General features: G+C 41.7%; 2 protein-coding genes and 1 non-coding gene across 6 annotated transcripts; 2 read left to right on the top strand and 1 right to left on the bottom strand.

Moving 5' to 3' along the window:
- Positions 1-476: 476 nt before the first annotated feature.
- Positions 477-8,089, bottom strand: coro1b (coronin, actin binding protein, 1B). 3 transcript variants are annotated; one of them, XM_086059573.1, is made up of 12 exons: positions 7,884-8,089; positions 7,704-7,811; positions 6,623-6,831; positions 6,428-6,550; positions 6,215-6,344; positions 4,529-4,710; positions 4,337-4,456; positions 3,234-3,338; positions 3,017-3,162; positions 2,883-2,940; positions 1,742-2,038; positions 477-984 (listed from the first exon to the last, which is right to left on the bottom strand). In XM_086059573.1, the coding sequence occupies exons 3-12, from the start codon at positions 6,824-6,826 to the stop codon at positions 862-864; spliced, it is 1,488 nt and encodes a 495-aa protein (XP_085915699.1). In that variant the 5' UTR covers positions 6,827-6,831; positions 7,704-7,811; positions 7,884-8,089; the 3' UTR covers positions 477-861. The 3 variants fall into 3 exon arrangements, with proteins under 3 accessions (XP_085915699.1, XP_085915700.1, XP_085915697.1); XM_086059574.1 differs by having other exon boundaries at positions 7,898-8,089; XM_086059571.1 differs by having other exon boundaries at positions 7,704-8,089.
- A 613-nt stretch (positions 8,090-8,702) lies between these two features.
- On the top strand, positions 8,703-8,791 carry trnar-ucu (transfer RNA arginine (anticodon UCU)). The gene is given in 2 exon segments: positions 8,703-8,739; positions 8,756-8,791. It is a non-coding gene; the product is annotated as a tRNA-Arg (tRNA).
- A 178-nt stretch (positions 8,792-8,969) lies between these two features.
- LOC147159655 (oxysterol-binding protein 1-like) lies at positions 8,970-16,633 on the top strand. Of its 2 annotated transcripts, XM_086060048.1 has the most exons (17): positions 8,970-9,298; positions 9,498-9,670; positions 10,561-10,769; positions 11,026-11,194; positions 11,320-11,431; positions 11,905-12,091; positions 12,318-12,435; positions 12,523-12,580; positions 13,059-13,223; positions 13,350-13,595; positions 13,878-13,998; positions 14,061-14,164; positions 14,432-14,527; positions 14,620-14,807; positions 15,069-15,304; positions 15,576-15,614; positions 15,709-16,633. In XM_086060048.1, exons 2-17 carry the CDS (start codon positions 9,534-9,536, stop codon positions 15,849-15,851), a joined length of 2,328 nt encoding a protein of 775 aa, XP_085916174.1. In that variant the 5' UTR covers positions 8,970-9,298; positions 9,498-9,533; the 3' UTR covers positions 15,852-16,633. The 2 variants fall into 2 exon arrangements, with proteins under 2 accessions (XP_085916174.1, XP_085916175.1); XM_086060049.1 differs by lacking the exon at positions 15,576-15,614.
- Positions 16,634-16,643: the final 10 nt, after the last annotated feature.

Genomic DNA, 16,643 nt, shown 5'->3' with positions numbered 1-16,643 from the left:
TACGTCTGTGAACTCCTCAAAGAGTGTTGGAAAACCCTTTCAGGTGACTGACTACCTTTTGAATCTCGTCGAGAGAATGGCAAGAATGTGCAAAAAAGTCATCAGAGAAATTTATTTATGTATGTAGTTGATTATTTTCACCTTTTTATGTTAAGTGCATTACTCCAAATGTGTTCAATAGTATTCATAGTTGTCGTCATAGTTTTGATGCCTTCAGTTATAATCTACAATGACCAGTCATGGAAATAAAGCATAGTATTGAATGAGGTGTGTCCAAACTTTTGGCCTGTACTGTATTTCTGATTATTGCTGTATTAAAAAAATAAATACAATTAAGATGTATTTTTGTACAGTTAATCAAATTATTATGCTGTAATTTTGTTCTAGAGAATAAAGGAGTACTTTTTTTCCCCTTAAAAATATTTCAAGATGATGTGACCCTTATTCCAACCCAAAAAGTAGACAAAAAAAATCAGTTGTGTGAATACAAACGACACTTTATTCCATCTGCTACAACCACATCGAAAGTGTTGCGATCAGTGCATATGAAGGTGGGAATGTACAACAGTTAACGGAGTAACAAATCATTCCAAATAAAAATAAAAGCAAAAAAGCTTGAACAGCGATACAAGAAAACCCACGTTCAACTGACACCAAGTTCTAAATTCACAAAACTCGTCAACTAATCCTTCACAGTTGGATTTTCTTCTACCACCAGCCCCGAATCAAAGAGTACCAGATTACCTTACGCGCTACATGGTAAAATTGAGGTCTTGGATCTGATCACAGTTTAGCAGCGTTCAACTACCTGATTAAATAGCCCTAAAGGTTCTTCTTCTACGGGAGAGCGAAAGGTGGTGCTCATACATCGCCATCCTCGATACGAGCCAGCTGCCTCTCCAGCAACTCGATGCGCTGGCTCTGCGCCAGCACCACGGCACGCAGCGCCTTCATCTCCGACAGAAGCTCGTTCAGAATGTCGTCCTGCAGAAAAAAAACGCAATGCATATTTGGTGTTCCGAGACAAAACGTAAACCTGACATTAGCTGTGGAATGCACAGACCTTAGTACTTGGCACAATATCTTTTTTTAAATGTATTTGACTGTTAGAAGGAAATTAGCTGCTTAATTTAAAATGTCATAATAAATTAACTCATGTGCTCCCAAAAACGTAAAAATATGTTATATTATAAATGTTTTAAGTGTCCCAAAGACGTATTTGTATGCTTTTTATGTTTGTTTTTTTATGCTAGAGCACACAGAAGGCTTTGATGCAGCCTCTCAACTGCAGAAAACGGTTGAGGAAATAGTAGTTATTACAAAAATGGCCAGCAGGTGACAGCAGAGGAAAGGAGATCAACCAGGGCAATGTTGAAACAAGCTTTTTTTTTGCCAGTGTTTTCAACAGGTTGCAACTTAGCTATATTATAATGCTAATTGCTGCGAAACTGAAACAGATAGAAATATAAAAAAAAATCCTAATGAAAGAATAGACTCCAATCTTTTGTTTTGGGAGGTTCCATGTTTTTATAGCAATAGAACACAATATTTTATGGACCTTGCAAAATTAGTCAAAATCCAGTAAAACAGCTGGGAGCAAAGGGGGTTGCTTCAGTGAAAATGGCTGGGAGTAAATTAGTTTTAATTATAATTGTTGGACTAAAATGGCTGCCCAGCCTTTTTAAAATGTTTTAATTTTTTAACTCGACTCCAACAAGAAAAGTAGCATGTTGCGACGCACCTCTCGCTTAGGTCTCTCCATGTTCCCGCCCGTTTCCCTTGTAGCGGCGCGTGGCTCCTCGTCCTCGGGCTCTTTTGCTGCGGGGGCCGCCGCCGGTGCTACCGATGCCGAGTCCTGCGAGGCCAACGCCGGCTTGCTCCTGACCGTGTCCCGGTGCTTGGACGGCGGTGCCGCGTAGCCTCCGCTCAGGGACACCAGGAGGGGCGGCGCGTCCCGGCCGGCGATCCATTCTTCAGCGAGAAGTGCTGGCTCTAAGCCGGCCGTGTCTGGGTAAAGGTCCCCTTGGAACAGATCCGACTGGATGAGACACAGCGAACAAAGATAAGTGGCTACGGTAATAAAACATTTCATGTATAAATTGTCAGATTATTATCAAGAAGCCTGTAATATTGTGGCATTAATTTGAGCAGTTTTTCCTTAAAACTGGTTCAAATGTGTTTTATTTATTTATCTCATTTAACTCATTAGCTCCCAAAAACGTATAAATATGTTCTATTTTAAATGTTTTAAGTGTCTCAAAGACCTATTTATACTTTTTATGTTTTTTTTTATGTTAGAGCATATAGTAGGCTTTGATGCAGCCTCTTGCACAAGACGCACAATGGGTATTACAAAAACGCCCAGCAGGTGGCAGCAGACCAAAAGAGATCAACCAGGGCCATGTTGAAAAAAGCAAATTTACTCACAGTTCTAAATAGATTTGTGAATTATGATGAAACTTAGCTATATTCTAATGCTAATTGCTGTAAAACGGAAACAGATAGAAATGTACTTTTTTTTCCTGATGAAAGAAGAGACTCCAATCTTTCTTTTGGTAGGTTCATGCATGTTTTTATAACAATAGAACACAATATTCTGTGGGCCTTGCAAAATCAGTCAAAATATAGTAAAACAGCCAGGAGTGAAGGGGATTGCTTCAGTGAAAATGGTTGGGAGTGAATGAGTTAATAAGTGGTAATAATTTATTTATTTCAAATAATACAAAAAAATATATAAAAAAATACACCAGCAATATAAAGCTAACATTACTAACTATTATTGTTTAGTAAAAAACAAAAAAATAAAACGATAATAATTAATAAACCAACCAAAAGAAAACTACACTTAACATATAACGACTGGTAGAACAATTACGCTTTACCTTTCTTGGTACGGTCATCGAAATGGGTTCCACTTTCCTTTCATGCAGTTTGTAAAACCTACGAGCACAAAGAAATCACTTTTCAGACTTTGTCATCATCCCGCTGACCAAATTCAGTCTTGCGGAATTCCTACCTGGCAATTTCACACTTGTTGACGTCCACCCCTCGTTTACTAAGGAAGCCCGCCCCTCTCTGGGGCTCCTTGCTGCTGTATAGGCTGAGGAAGTGAACGTAGGGGGATTCGTCCGTCACCTCAAAGTAGCGAATGGTGCAGTCTCCCTGGAAGCCAGATAACGAGTGCGTTAACGGCGGCCCGGGAAAACGGCCAACGCGAGGCCGTGCGTCCTCACCTTGCCCAACAGGTACACCATGTTGGTGTCGGGGTCATAAAAGGGGAGCAGAACGCCGTTGCTTGTGTCCATCTCCTGAATCGCCATTGGCTCCGAGAGATCCTTCTGCAACACGACAAATGGACGACTTGAACTTCTATAAGTGTGCATTTGGGAATAAGAAAGCTGATGGACTAAGATGGAGGTTAAGCATTTCCAGGGGTCTGCAACCTGGAGCCACGTGTGGCTCTTTAATACCTAAAAAAAGTAAAATTAATGTTGTTTTTTTATTTTAGATAAAACATTGTTTAAACGAATTAATGATTTTGATTTAAAAAATCAATTAAATATTCAAAAAGTCAGAGTGCAAGTTTTTAAGTTGTCAGAAAAAGAATTAACCATGAAATGTCCAAAAGGGAGGATAAAAAGCATAAAGTTACCATAAAATGTCCATGAAATTGCCCAAAAAGTCAGAGAATTTAATTTAAAAAAAGGTAGAAAAGAAAATGTTCAAAGAATAACAAAAGAAGAAATACTGAATATTACCATAAAACTTACACAAACTTGCAAAAAAAAAAAGTCAGAAAATTAATAACAAAAAAGGCAGGGGGGAAAATGTAAAAAAAAAAAGCCATATATTGGAGGGAGAAAAGGAAAACGGGAAGAAAACAGGCAGAAAATGACCATATGTCCATAAAATTACCTAAAATGTGAGACATTTGACAGAAAGGCAGAGAAGTCTAAAATGCATGCAAAACAAAGTCTGAAAAAGTACAGAAACAGAAGACAAAAAGTAGAACAATACTGGATGCTTCTTTTTTTTTTGTTCATCGCAATGTCCAAATGTTTTGCGGCTCCAGACAGATATTTATATATTTTTTGGTCTAAAATGGCACTTTAGACAGTAACGGTTCCTGACCCCTGCTATATACAATGTACATATTTTGCGTTTGACAGAAGAAGCAAACTAGCTTGAAATTTCTAATACACAGTCGGGAAAAGAACTGTTGATCCTCCGGGAGCTACAATGGACATCAAGCGTTTGGTCTAAATTGGACTATTGCAAGAAAACTGGCCGCCGGGCTTGAAATTTCGAATCTACACGGACACGCTTGTGCTTGTACCGTATCCCACAGCGCCACTTGTCGGTCACTCATCCGGCTGAAGCCCGTGGTCAGGATCTTGCCGTCGGAGAGGAACACGGCCCGCATGGGTCTGGTGCCGTCATGGACCTTTTCTCTCACCTGGAAGCATACGACACCGTCATTCCGTGTCAGAATTCATTTGAAGACTCTCAGATGAGCGTGGCGGGCAACCTTGAGGATGGCGCCCCTCCGCGGGTCAATGACGCGCAACGCCTTGTCCTTGCACACGGTGCAGACGGCACTTCCGTTCTTGTTCCAGCTGACGCTATAGATCAGGTCCGGGTGGGCGTCGGCCAGTTGGTACACCAGCTCCCCCGTGCCCACGTTCCACACCACAATCACGTTGTCGCAACCTTGGGGAAAACCACGTCAACTGATGGCTTGGTTTCCGCTATGACAGCAATTGATTTATTCGGGTAGAGAGGTGACCAGCAAGGAGTTGATTAACTCATTTTTTTGCATGGTCTCACGGTATCTGTTAATGAACTCATAGCCTGATTTTTTTGCATAGTCTCACGGTATCTGTTGATTAACTCATAACTTAATTTTTTGCATAGTCTCACTGTATCTGATGATTAACTCATAACCTCACTTTTTTGCATAGTCTCACAGTATCTGTTGATTAACTCATAGCCTTGTTTTTTTGCATAGTCTCACGGTATTTGTTAATTAACTCATAGCCTAATTTTTTGCATAGTCTCACGGTATTTGTTAATTAACTCATAACTTAATTTTTTGCATAGTCTCACAGTATCTGTTGATTAACTCATAGCCTCATTTTTTTGCATAGTCTCACAGTATCTGTTGATTAACTCATAGCCTTGTTTTTTTTGCATAGTCTCATGGTATTTGTTGATTAAGTCATAGCCTAATTTTTTGCATAGTCTCATGGTATTTGTTAATTAACTCATAGCCAAATTTTTGCATAGTCTCACGGTATCTGTTGATTAATTCATAACTTAATTTTTTGCATAGTCTCACTGTATCTGATGATTAACTCATAGCCTCATTTTTTTGCATAGTCTCACAGTATCTGTTGATTAACTCATAGCCTTGTTTTTTTGCATAGTCTCACGGTATTTGTTGATTAACTCATAACTTAAATTTTTGCATAGTCTCACGGTATCTGTTGATTAACTCATAACTTAATTTTTTGCATAGTCTCACTGTATCTGATGATTAACTCATAGCCTCATTTTTTTGCATAGTCTCACAGTAACTGTTGATTAACTCATAGCCTTGTTTTTTTGCATAGTCTCACGGTATTTGTTGATTAACTCATAGCCAAATTTTTTGCATAGTCTCACGGTATCTGTTGATTAACTCATAACTTAATTTTTTGCATAGTCTCACAGTATCTGTTGATTAACTCATAGCCTCATTTTTTTGCATAGTCTCACAGTATCTGTTGATTAACTCATAGCCTTGTTTTTTTTGCATAGTCTCACGGTATTTGTTGATTAACTCATAGCCTATTTTTTTGCATAGTCTCACGGTATTTGTTAATTAACTCATAGCCAAATTTTTGCATAGTCTCACGGTATCTGTTGATTAACTCATAACTTAATTTTTTGCATAGTCTCACTGTATCTGATGATTAACTCACAGCCTCATTTTTTTGCATAGTCTCACAGTATCTGTTGATTAACTCATAGCCTTGTTTTTTTGCATAGTCTCACGGTATCTGTTTATTAACTCATAGCCTAATTTTTTGCATAGTCTCACGGTATCTGTTTATTAACTCATAGCCTAATTTTTTGCATAGTCTCACGGTATCTGTTTATTAACTCATAGCTTCATTTTTGCATGGTCTCACGGTATCTACTCCGAGAGCGCTCATGGGGTGTTTTTTGTTACCTGCCGTTAAGAGGATGTTGTAAGCAGTCGGGTGCCACGCCAGGATGCCCACCCTTTTACTGTGCCCCTCCAAGGTGACGACGGCTTCGGTCATGGGTGCCGTCAAGCCCCCGTCGGGGATCTGCCACACCTGCACGAACCGGAAGTGACAAACCCGCGCAGCAGCTCGAGGCAAATAAAGAGGGGAAATTCAAACGTTTGATGAAGACGGACCTTGACGGTGCAGTCCTCCGAGGCACTCGCGACGATATTGTCGTCATGGGGAGCCCACTGAATGTCCAGCACCGGCGCAACGTGGCCGCACACCGTCGGGCTCGACTGATCGATCCTGCCGCTCTATTTGCAGGGACAATGTTGTCAAAGGGCGTGCCGTAAAAACACGCAAAAGTGGAGGAGGCGTACGGAAACCTTGCCGATCGGGACCACCAGGAAGGCCCCGCCGCCTCCCGCTTCGATGATGACGGCCATGAATTTGGGGTTGACGGCGCTCAGCGGGCCGTCCCACGTCACCCGCGACACTCGGACGTCATCCAGGCAGTGCTCGGCTTTCCACGCCTGCGCGAACACGTGGCGGAACTTGCTCTGCCGCACCACACCTCGCCGGAAAGACATTTTACCTGTCAAAAATACAAGCTTCGTGTCTGTATTGGTATTGAAAACTTCTGGTGAACTTCTACTGGCCGTTTTGTCTTTAATGCTCGCTATATTGTACTAACAGTAACTACCAGAAGACTGTACTGTATATACTCAGAATATTATCAGTTAAACGAGCTCAAGTCACCTATCTTCTTCTGTTGCTAAGAGGACTAAACTAACAGTATCACAGTTTGCTTATATAGTGACCGATTATGTTTATTTACTTAGCTGCAAGGAAGACCAGACATCAGGAATTTATCAGTGTGCAGCCTATAGAGGGCTAATTTTTATCAAGGTCTCACGGTATCTACTGTGATATCATATTTCCTCATACAGTCACCACTGATCAGCTATGTTTAATTACTCAGCTGCAAAGATGATCAGCTTTTGGGTGATGAGTCTAGAAATAAACCGCTAGCAATGGGCCATTTTGCAATTTGCAGGGTCTCGTGGAATCTGATGCAGACTTGGTGTTATTCTTAATCCTATTTTCATTGCGATCATTATTGCGTTTATTTTTCATTGTTTGAAATGTCCATTTGTGTAATCTGCAAAGGCAGACATAAGCGGGAAGGGGGAGGGGAGTTGGGCTGTTGGTAACTCTAAACCTCCATTGAAATAATAACAGCAATGCTCCCTGGAAGCACAATGGCTCCATACAGGGATTGATATCCTCTTTAAACAGGGCCTGCAGTGCGTACTGGGCCCGTGCAACGCTGCTTTTGTTTTTCCTGTCCTGGTGCAGGAATAACGGGGTTCCCCATTCCAATTGTCCGATGAGCGAGAAGTGCGCATGCGTGTGATGAAACGTTAAGGGAGAGAAAAACTAATAATGTTGTATTTCACTGCTTACCTGGTTTCTTTTCGGCGATTTAGCGAGAAACAGCGTGACAAGAAAGAGCAGGCCAATAATCCAACTGTAACTTAATCCACTCCCAAATTCCGAAGTGGTGTTCACAACCTACAAAACACGAAATACTGGCATGCATTTTCAAAATAAATCTTTATGCCAGTTCTTGGGAGCGGCAATTACGCATTTTCGCTGACATGATGATCGAGAACGTCGCCGTTTTGCTGTGACTGGAAAACTGCGTGGCTGGAACCCTCGGGTGATGAGGAGGAAGAGGATGATGATGGATGAAGATGATGATGAAGATGACGATGAGGATGATGATCCGGAATGCGCATCGAACAACGAGTCTGCTCTGGAACGGAGGATAAACCAGCTCGTCACGTGACTCGATCAAACCAATCACATTGGTCCCTCAGACGGAAAGTTCTTAAACTAGACAGTGCACGTTTGTTGAGCAATATTCAACCTAAATTAAAATGACAATTAAGACATATTTATATTTTAAAAAGAGCTCTGATAACATTCAGCGCTCGTGTAAATCGGTTTAGTAGCCTCTACTGAACACGCTGAGCCATTTCCGTGTTCTCATGCAGACAACATATCCCACAATGCACCTTAAAGTGTGTTTTGCGTTATGAAGACGTTCAGCCAGTAGAGGTCAGTGTTTATCAATAGTTGCATAGTTTAATTATTAAAAATAAAAATGTATCACCCATTCGTACCGTATATGCAGCTATAATAGTGTATGTAGCACGAGTAATGTGCATGCTTCTCTTAAACTAACGACACACATGGTTGTCAGCACAAATTAGAGACGTCGAAAATGACGTAAAACGCCCCAATTATATAACCATAGGCACAGACTTTTCTTGTTTTTCTAGTTTTACATAACATCATAAATTAAAATCACATATTTATACTTGTTCAAAATATACATGGGGGATGCTTGACGGACTCTGCATTGAAATATATAGTCACAGTCTGGAACGACCAACAGGTGGCTCCGTGGCGCAATGGACAGCGCATTGGACTTCTAGATTGACAATGTAGTAATTCAAAGGTTGTGGGTTCGAGTCCCACCGGAGTCGCTTTTTAAAACATTTTTTTTTTATTTGACCTCAACATTTATTCTACTGACATTTTAAAGGGAACATAAAAAAATCAACTTGTGTGCCCATTGGCGGTGAAAACTAAAACAAACATCCACGTCGATACTTTACAGGCAACTGTGCGCATGCGCAGGGGTTGTTTCTCCACGGACTGCAATTAGTGTGGCACCGGGTGGACCCACCTAGCACTATAGGCTAGTTAGAAGTAGCTAGCTAGAGTTGTGCGCAGCTGTACAGCGGACACAATTCACACGCTTTGAGAGAAATGTTTCAACCACTTGACGCCGACATTGCAATCTATAGCCACGCCAGCTGCTCTTTCTGGATGCTTTTTGCCGCGTTTTGTCCCCCTTTGTCGACGTTAGCTTGCTGGTCAGTTAGCCTCCGTGAGCTAAGTAGCCATTTTTAGTATAGGTGTTGTCAATATTTGCAGTGACTTCATTGGGTGCCCGCTCGCCTAAGCTCTCAACTTAGGGACACGTCAAGGTAAACATGTTTTTGTTACATTTCATCGCATGGACGGGACAATAAATGATGTGTTATTTGCACTTCAACTAGTTGAACTTTGACCTGTCAGGCCATACAACGGTAGGGTAAAAACTGTGCCCCAACTCATCACACTGGAGAGTCTAAAACTGTTGTCTTGTTTTCCGTCTCTGTCTAACTGTCTGGTTGTGTTTTAAAGGTTCTGTGCATTGGTGTCTGGGTTCAGGGGGTTGTGATGTCCGAACCCAAGACAGCAACTCCAACCCCAGCTGGAGACACATACAAGGGATGGGTGTTCAAGTGGACTAATTACATCAAGGGTTATCAGCGACGCTGGTTTGTCTTGAGCAATGGCTTGCTGTCCTATTACAGGTATGACATTGCTGAATAACAAAGAAGATGCCTGCAGTTTCATTTGAATTAGGAGTGCAAGAATTAATCAGTTTATCAGAAACCATTGATTATCAAATCATTCTGCAACTACTTTGAAACTCATAAATCTTTCGGAGACTCTAAATTCATATTGTCTAAATCCTTGAGTTTTAAGCCTCAAAACAATAAATCTTGTCATAGTTCTCTTGTCCTCCATGAAAGCCATCTGATTATATTTTAGTTTTTCAAAATAAGACTGGAAAATGATAAACACTTGCAGATTTTCTGATGTGTTGTAGAACAAACCAGTAACTGAATCATTATCAGTTTGTGTAGTTGTCTTTTTGAATGTCCTGGTATGAATAAAATTGTATTTTATATAGGTTTTATTGATTTGTTGTAGAATCATCTCATGTGCTCATTTTATTGTTACACTTTATTCATGTCTTTTTTTAAATAATCTGGACCCACGTGAAAATGGGTTACACAATTTTACATGTTTTAATGGTGTCATCTTATATATTTCTTTAAAAATATATATATTTTTGTAATTTAAATGGCTATAAATGTATGAACATATAGTTTGTCGTTGGCAATATTATATTTATTTTAAATAAAATTTTTATGCATATTTTTTCCATAATTTTTATTACTTGTCGTCTTATTTTTTGTAATGTATTTATTATTATTATTTTACAATGATTGTTTCTCCTTTTGACTTTCAGAACACAGTTGGAAATGCGCCAATCAATTCATATTTTATTTTATTAAATGTCAAAAAAAAATAATGACTTTCAAGGCCACATAATTACATTTTGCTCTATTTATTATTTTCTTTTTTCAATGATTTGTCATTTCGGTCATAATTAGTTTTTCTCTTTACTTTTCAGGACTCAGGCGGAGATGGGCCACACTTGTCGCGGCACCATCAACTTGGCGACAGCGACCATCACCGTGGATGACGCATGCAACTTCGTCATCTCCAACGGCGGCGCGCAGACGTACCACCTGAAGGCAAGCTGCGAGGTAGAGCGACAGCGCTGGATCACCGCATTGGAGCTGGCCAAGGCCAAAGCGGCACGCCTTCTAATTGAGTCGGGTAAAACAAGCAAAGCAGCGAAAACTAAAACTTTATTTGTGCAACATTGGATTTTTTTTTTGTCGTATTTTTGGCTATTTCTGTAATGAGAGCTGTTATCATGTAAAATGACTTTATTGTCAGTACATTTCTCAAAATATAAATACCTTGTTACAGTACAACTTCTTTTGTATTATGATTTTCACTTTAAAATTCTTGCATGTCAACAATCAAACTGGAAATGGGATTGATTTATTCTTGCCCTCTTTGTGAACAGATGACTCGGGTGACGACTTCTCCCACTTGCCTTCGTCTGCACCTTCCAGACAAGGAGGCGGCTCACAGAATTCCGAAGTCCAGTCGGCGCTTCGGACACTTGGCAGTAAGGTGGAGGATCTCAGCACGTGCAACGATCTCATCTCCAAGCATGGCTCCGCTCTCCAGAGGTCCACCCATCTTCAGCTATGCAATACATATTATAATAATTGCTCACTAAAGAGTTAAAAAAAATGATGGTTAGCAATGAAAACTGTGACAGCGTATGATTTACGGCTCGTCAACTGTGGCACAGGTCTTTGTCGGAGCTGGACAGTTTGCGTCTGACGGGAGAGGCGGGAGATAAAATTCGACAAGTGACGGAGAGAGCCACGCTGTTCCGCATCACCTCCAACGCTATGATCAATGTCAGTTTGCACTTGATTTGCACAACGTCTTGTACTGGTACATTGCAGAAAAACTAACACTTTATTTTTGCTTTTTAAAAAAAAATCTTGTACATTTATCATTTACAATGATAGCGTAACTCTTGTAACGATACAAGGTTTTTCTCGTATTCTCATTTTCTCTTCTCATAATAGTCTGACTATATATACACGGTAGCTTTTAAAATTTCAGCACTATTTGTTCCATAATATGACTTGTTGTGTAAAATGAAGACCTGACACTTGAAAATGACATGGTTATTCTCATAAATACACTTATTTAATATATGAAATTAAAAAATAAAACATTACAAATTGTTTTTGCTATTGTAAATTGTTATTGTTGGAATATTACTTCCTTTTTATATCAAATTCTCACTTTATTCTTAAACATTACAAGCAATAACGTGACCAGTTCCTTTCTTGTAATCGCGTTTTTGATGCGAACTTTGAAGGCATGCCGAGACTTCTTGGCGCTGGCGCAGGCGCACAGCAAGCGTTGGCAGAAGGCGCTCCAGGCAGAGCGGGAGCAGCGGGTGCGACTGGAGGAGACTCTGGAGCAGCTGGCCAAGCAACACAACCACCTGGAGCGAGCCTTCCGTGGGGCCGCCGGGCAGGCCAACGCCACCGCCGACAATAAGTGTAATAACAGTCGAAGCGGCCGCTGGATTCAATAATTATCATTTCATTTGCATCATATGGCATTTTATCTTTATGACGTTATTCCTGTGGTTGTATAACTTAGTATCTCAGGAAGTTAGGGTTTTACACCATAATTATCTTTGAAAGTAGAATTTTATCTTTGTGCAATATCACAACATATTCCAATTCTATTTTTCAACTGCGATTTCCTCATGGGATTGGTTAGGTTCCGTCGGAACTGCGAAAGGCGAGGCCAGCGATGAGGACGATGACAACGAGTTCTTTGACGCCGTGGAAGAGGCCCCCGAGTTCATCACTGTTCCCGCAGACCCTCACTTCCACAAGTAAGCACACACACCACAGAAACGCAAATGTTCTTCATTTTGTGTGTGCGTGTTGTTAATATGAACATTTTCATGTTTTTTTTCCAGAAGGTCGAGCAGTAATGCCAGCGGATTCAATAGTGAAATGTGTTCAGATGATCAGTCGGTAAGTGACTTTTAATTGCATTGCTATGCTCCGAGCAGTGACGCAAAAATCTGTGGATAACTAACACCCCCCCCCCCCCCCCCCAAAAAAAAACCCAACAACCACGTTTACAGTTGCCTATAGATGTCCTAAGATCCAGGAAAAGCACTGCATTAATCTTTTAGGCTCACTTCAACATAGTTTCTTAGCAAATTTGAATGTTATTCTCATAACATGGCATTTTATAAATTACAATTTAGGTTAACAGTTGATTGTCGTTATTCCTTTTTTTCCCCCTCAATTCTCGATTTCATCTCATGTCATAGAAGATTTTCTTGTAATTCTGACTTTATCCTATCAAATGTTACAAGGTTGATCCTCAATAGCAGCGTCTTTATTTTTGACCTTTTAATGACAACTTTTATTCCTGGGCTGTAAAGAGTGTTATTTCTATGAAATGACAACTTGATTTCTTTTCAAATCTTAATTACCGTTTTAGCTGAGCGAGGAGCCTCTGGCCATGAACCAGGAGTCGCCCTCGCAGGATTTGTTGCCGCTGAAAAAGAGGCGCACGCGCATCCCGGACAAGCCCAACTACTCCCTCAACTTGTGGAGCATCATGAAAAACTGCATCGGCAAAGAGCTCTCCAAGATTCCCATGCCTGTGAGTGGCCGGGATTTAAGTATACTCCATATCTATGTACATGTGTATGTTACTGTAAGTTTCTCATTATTTTATTATGTGTAAACACTCCACTGTCTTCTCATAATATGTCTTTTGATCCCCTAGGTGAACTTCAACGAGCCCATTTCCATGCTGCAGCGTCTGTCCGAGGACCTGGAGTACCACGAGCTGCTGGACAAGGCGACCAAGTGCCACAGCTCGCTGGAGCAGATGTGCTACGTGGCCGCCTTCTCCGTGTCGTCCTACTCCACCACCGTCCACCGCACGGGCAAGCCCTTCAACCCGCTGCTGGGAGAGACGTACGAGCTGGACCGCCGGCGGGAGAGCGGCTACCGCTCCCTCTGCGAGCAGGTGAGGCTGCTGAGTGAAGATTGCGACTGCCCTGTTAGCTTCTTGCACTTGTGAATCAAATGATTTAGCGACACCTTGTTAAAATAATCGCCCAAATCATTTTTTCATATTTTCCAGGAAACACAAAAAATTGAACCATTTGCATCATGAGGAGATGATTTAGGCAAAAAAAAATGTTTGCAAAAAAACTGACAGGCGATTATTTTTAAGAGGGTGATAATAAACTATACTGATCACTGATTCGCCGTTACTAATATGCTAGGCACTCGTTGCTCCTTCCAGGTCAGTCACCACCCGCCGGCCGCGGCCCATCACGCCATCTCCGATCGAGGCTGGACCCTTAGGCAGGAAATCACCGTCGCTAGCAAATTCCGGGGCAAATATCTCTCCATCATGCCGTTAGGTAAGAGCACTTCACAACACAAAGCATCCAAACATTCACTGGTACGGTGTGCATCTCTGCAGGCACCATTCACGCCATCTTTAACAGGGGCAACAATCACTACACGTGGAAGAAAGTGACTACCACAGTGCACAACATCATAGTTGGGAAACTCTGGATCGATCAGGTTAGATTGAAAGCTGCCCTTTGCATACATTTTCCAGATTCATCCTACTTCAACATCTAAAGATAATGCACCCCTTTTGGACCATACACCACAGAAACGCAAATAATCTTCATTCACTTCTATGTCTGGAACGTCATTCCTGCAATGAAGTTAGTTCATTTGGTTAGTTACAGTCATTATGCATAGAATCCATAACCTTTTTCCTGTTTTAATGTTGGCGTGTTTTTGGATGGCGGTGATGGTTATGAATATCTTTTTTAATCTTAGTCGGGAGAGATCGATGTGGTGAACCACACTACAGGAGACCGCTGTCATTTAAAGTTTGCGCCTTACAGTTACTTTTCCAGAGATGTGGCCAGAAAGGTGAGATTTTTTTTGTTTTTTTGTCTTTTACTCCTTATGGTGGAATTTGCTCACAAGGACTGACGTCTCTGTCTCGCCATCGCCCACCTCAGGTGACCGGTGTGGTGATGGACAAGGATGGCAAGGCCCACTACGTGCTGTCGGGCACCTGGGACGAGAAGATGGAGTTCTCCCGCGTGATGCAAAGTAGCCGCGGCGGAGAGAACGGGTCCGAGGGCAAACAGAAGACCGTCTACCAAACCTTGAAAGCCCGAGAGGTGTGGCGAAGGAACCCTCTGCCGTAAGTAGTTGAAAATATTTTCGGAATGACAGCACCCGAACTATTTGAGAAAATAAAGGATTAAAAAATATGAACAATAAGGAATTGTGGTGAAATGAAGTCCATGTAGGCGTGGCTATTTCAGGCGCGGCATTTATTTAAGTGCACCAGCCATTAAATTAGAGCATATCTACCAGCAAGAGTGGAGATGACCATTTGAGGAACTTTGGAGCAATCCTTTCAATTCTATTTGACAGTTTGTCATATTCTGCTGGTCCACAGTGAAGGCGCGGAGACCATGTACTACTTCACCTCCTTGGCGCTAACTCTAAACGAGCCAGAGGAGACCGCTGCGCCCACGGACAGCCGGCGCCGGCCCGACCAGCGGCTCATGGAGGACGGTCGCTGGGACGAGGCCAACGGCGAGAAGCAGCGGCTGGAGGAGAAGCAGCGCATTGTCCGGCGCGAGCGCGAGAGGGAAGCTTTCAGCCAGCGCGCCTACAGCCACTCCGATGAAGGTTCGAGCCCGTTCCATCCAATAAGCTTTACTTCCTTTCCAACCGGGATAGGGCGGTCCTTCCAGGATGTCTGCCTATTTTTGGTCAATTCTGTTTCTTTTACAAATGAGCTCCTTTTTGAGCGTTTGCTGCCAAGTAGTGACCCATATTGATTGTGAAACAGTTTTTGAGGTTGTGGCGCATAGCAGCAAAATCCTGGAGGGACTGATCAGGGGATTAGCAGAGTAAGGGGTTAAAAAAAAATCCATGTTCCAATTCTCTTTTTCAAAAGCTGTCGATGAGGATTCTCTTACTGATCCGTCACTGAAAAGCAAGTATTCCTTTCTTTTCATCTTCCCGCGCTCGCCTCTAACCTATCGGGGATTTTCGCTCCTTCACTAATGACGACTTTTCGTTCTCCCTAGGCGCACCTCATGACCTCTACAAGGCACTTTGGTTCGAGCGCTGCCAGGACCGAATCACAGGTGAGCAGGTCCACATCTATAAGGGCGGCTACTGGGAAGCCAAGGAGCGCTGCGACTGGGAGGGCTGCCCAGACATATTTTGACCACCGACTCCACCCGCGAAAGAAACGGAGGATGAAGAAAAAAAAAGAAAAGATAAAAAAAAAAGAGCTCCTCGTAGGTTCTCTGTTCTAAGAGACCTCCAGGACGGTGGTGGGGCCCACAAGCTTGTTGTGAGTAGTGCTTCCTTCCACATCCATCTCTCAAATCTGTGCGATCAATCGGTGGCCTTCATGAAGACAAGTTCTAGTTTATCTGATTATTTGTGTCTTAATGTAACGTCGCTTGCTGTGCGACTGTGTGTGCGTGTGTTTGCGTGCGAGTGTGGTGGGAGAAGGGGTGTTATCTAGTTCAACTGTGATAGTTAGTGTGCTACATCTCTCCTCCTCGCCTTAGACAACCTGCGCTCACTTGTCAGAAAAATGTGTGAGTGAACTGGACGCTCAGGTTTTAATACGGTTGGAGGCCGAAGTGAGTCATTTTTTGTCTGTTTTAAAAGAGAAATGTGTGTTTTATGGTGTGAAGAATAGACACATTTAAAGTAAATGCAGTGCTGATTTAAAAAGAAAAAAACCATACGCAAGCACATTGACACCAAAAAAGTGTTTCGTCTTTTTTTCTTGTTGTCTGTAAGTGTACTTAATCAAGACAAAGAATCTAAAAACATTTGATTTTATAAATGTATAATAATGTATGGAGAACGGTGAGTCATTTTCCTGTTGTTTTATGTCACCAAAAAGGGAGATTCCGTGGATCCGTGCTTGACTGAGAAAAAAAAAGACGTAATTACATTGTTTGCGATTTTGTATCCAAGTCGAGGAAATCTTTAATAAATG

Source organism: Leptonotus elevatus, chromosome 17 (assembly GCF_054856555.1).
Source record: "Leptonotus elevatus isolate MCC_2025b chromosome 17, RoL_Lele_1.0, whole genome shotgun sequence".
NCBI lineage: Eukaryota > Metazoa > Chordata > Actinopteri > Syngnathiformes > Syngnathidae > Leptonotus > Leptonotus elevatus.
This window is presented reverse-complemented; position numbering and strand designations above follow the sequence as displayed.

What these genes read in the sequence shown, in the direction of transcription:
- LOC147159655 (XM_086060048.1), top strand. Translation starts at nt 9,534, where the DNA reads ATGTCCGAACCCAAGACAGCAACTCCAACCCCAGCTGGAGACACATAC. An exon ending in ACGCCTTCTAATTGAGTCGG is followed by an intron (nt 10,770 to 11,025) that starts GTAAAACAAGCA and finishes CTTTGTGAACAG; the next exon opens with ATGACTCGGGTGACGACTTC. An exon ending in GCAGACCCTCACTTCCACAA is followed by an intron (nt 12,436 to 12,522) that starts GTAAGCACACAC and finishes TTTTTTTTCCAG; the next exon opens with AAGGTCGAGCAGTAATGCCA.
- coro1b (XM_086059571.1), bottom strand. Translation starts at nt 6,826, where the DNA reads ATGTCTTTCCGGCGAGGTGTGGTGCGGCAGAGCAAGTTCCGCCACGTG. An exon ending in CGGAGGACTGCACCGTCAAG is followed by an intron (nt 6,345 to 6,427) that starts GTCCGTCTTCAT and finishes CGGTTCGTGCAG; the next exon opens with GTGTGGCAGATCCCCGACGG. An exon ending in AAGTGGCGCTGTGGGATACG is followed by an intron (nt 3,339 to 4,336) that starts GTACAAGCACAA and finishes GTCGTGTTGCAG; the next exon opens with AAGGATCTCTCGGAGCCAAT.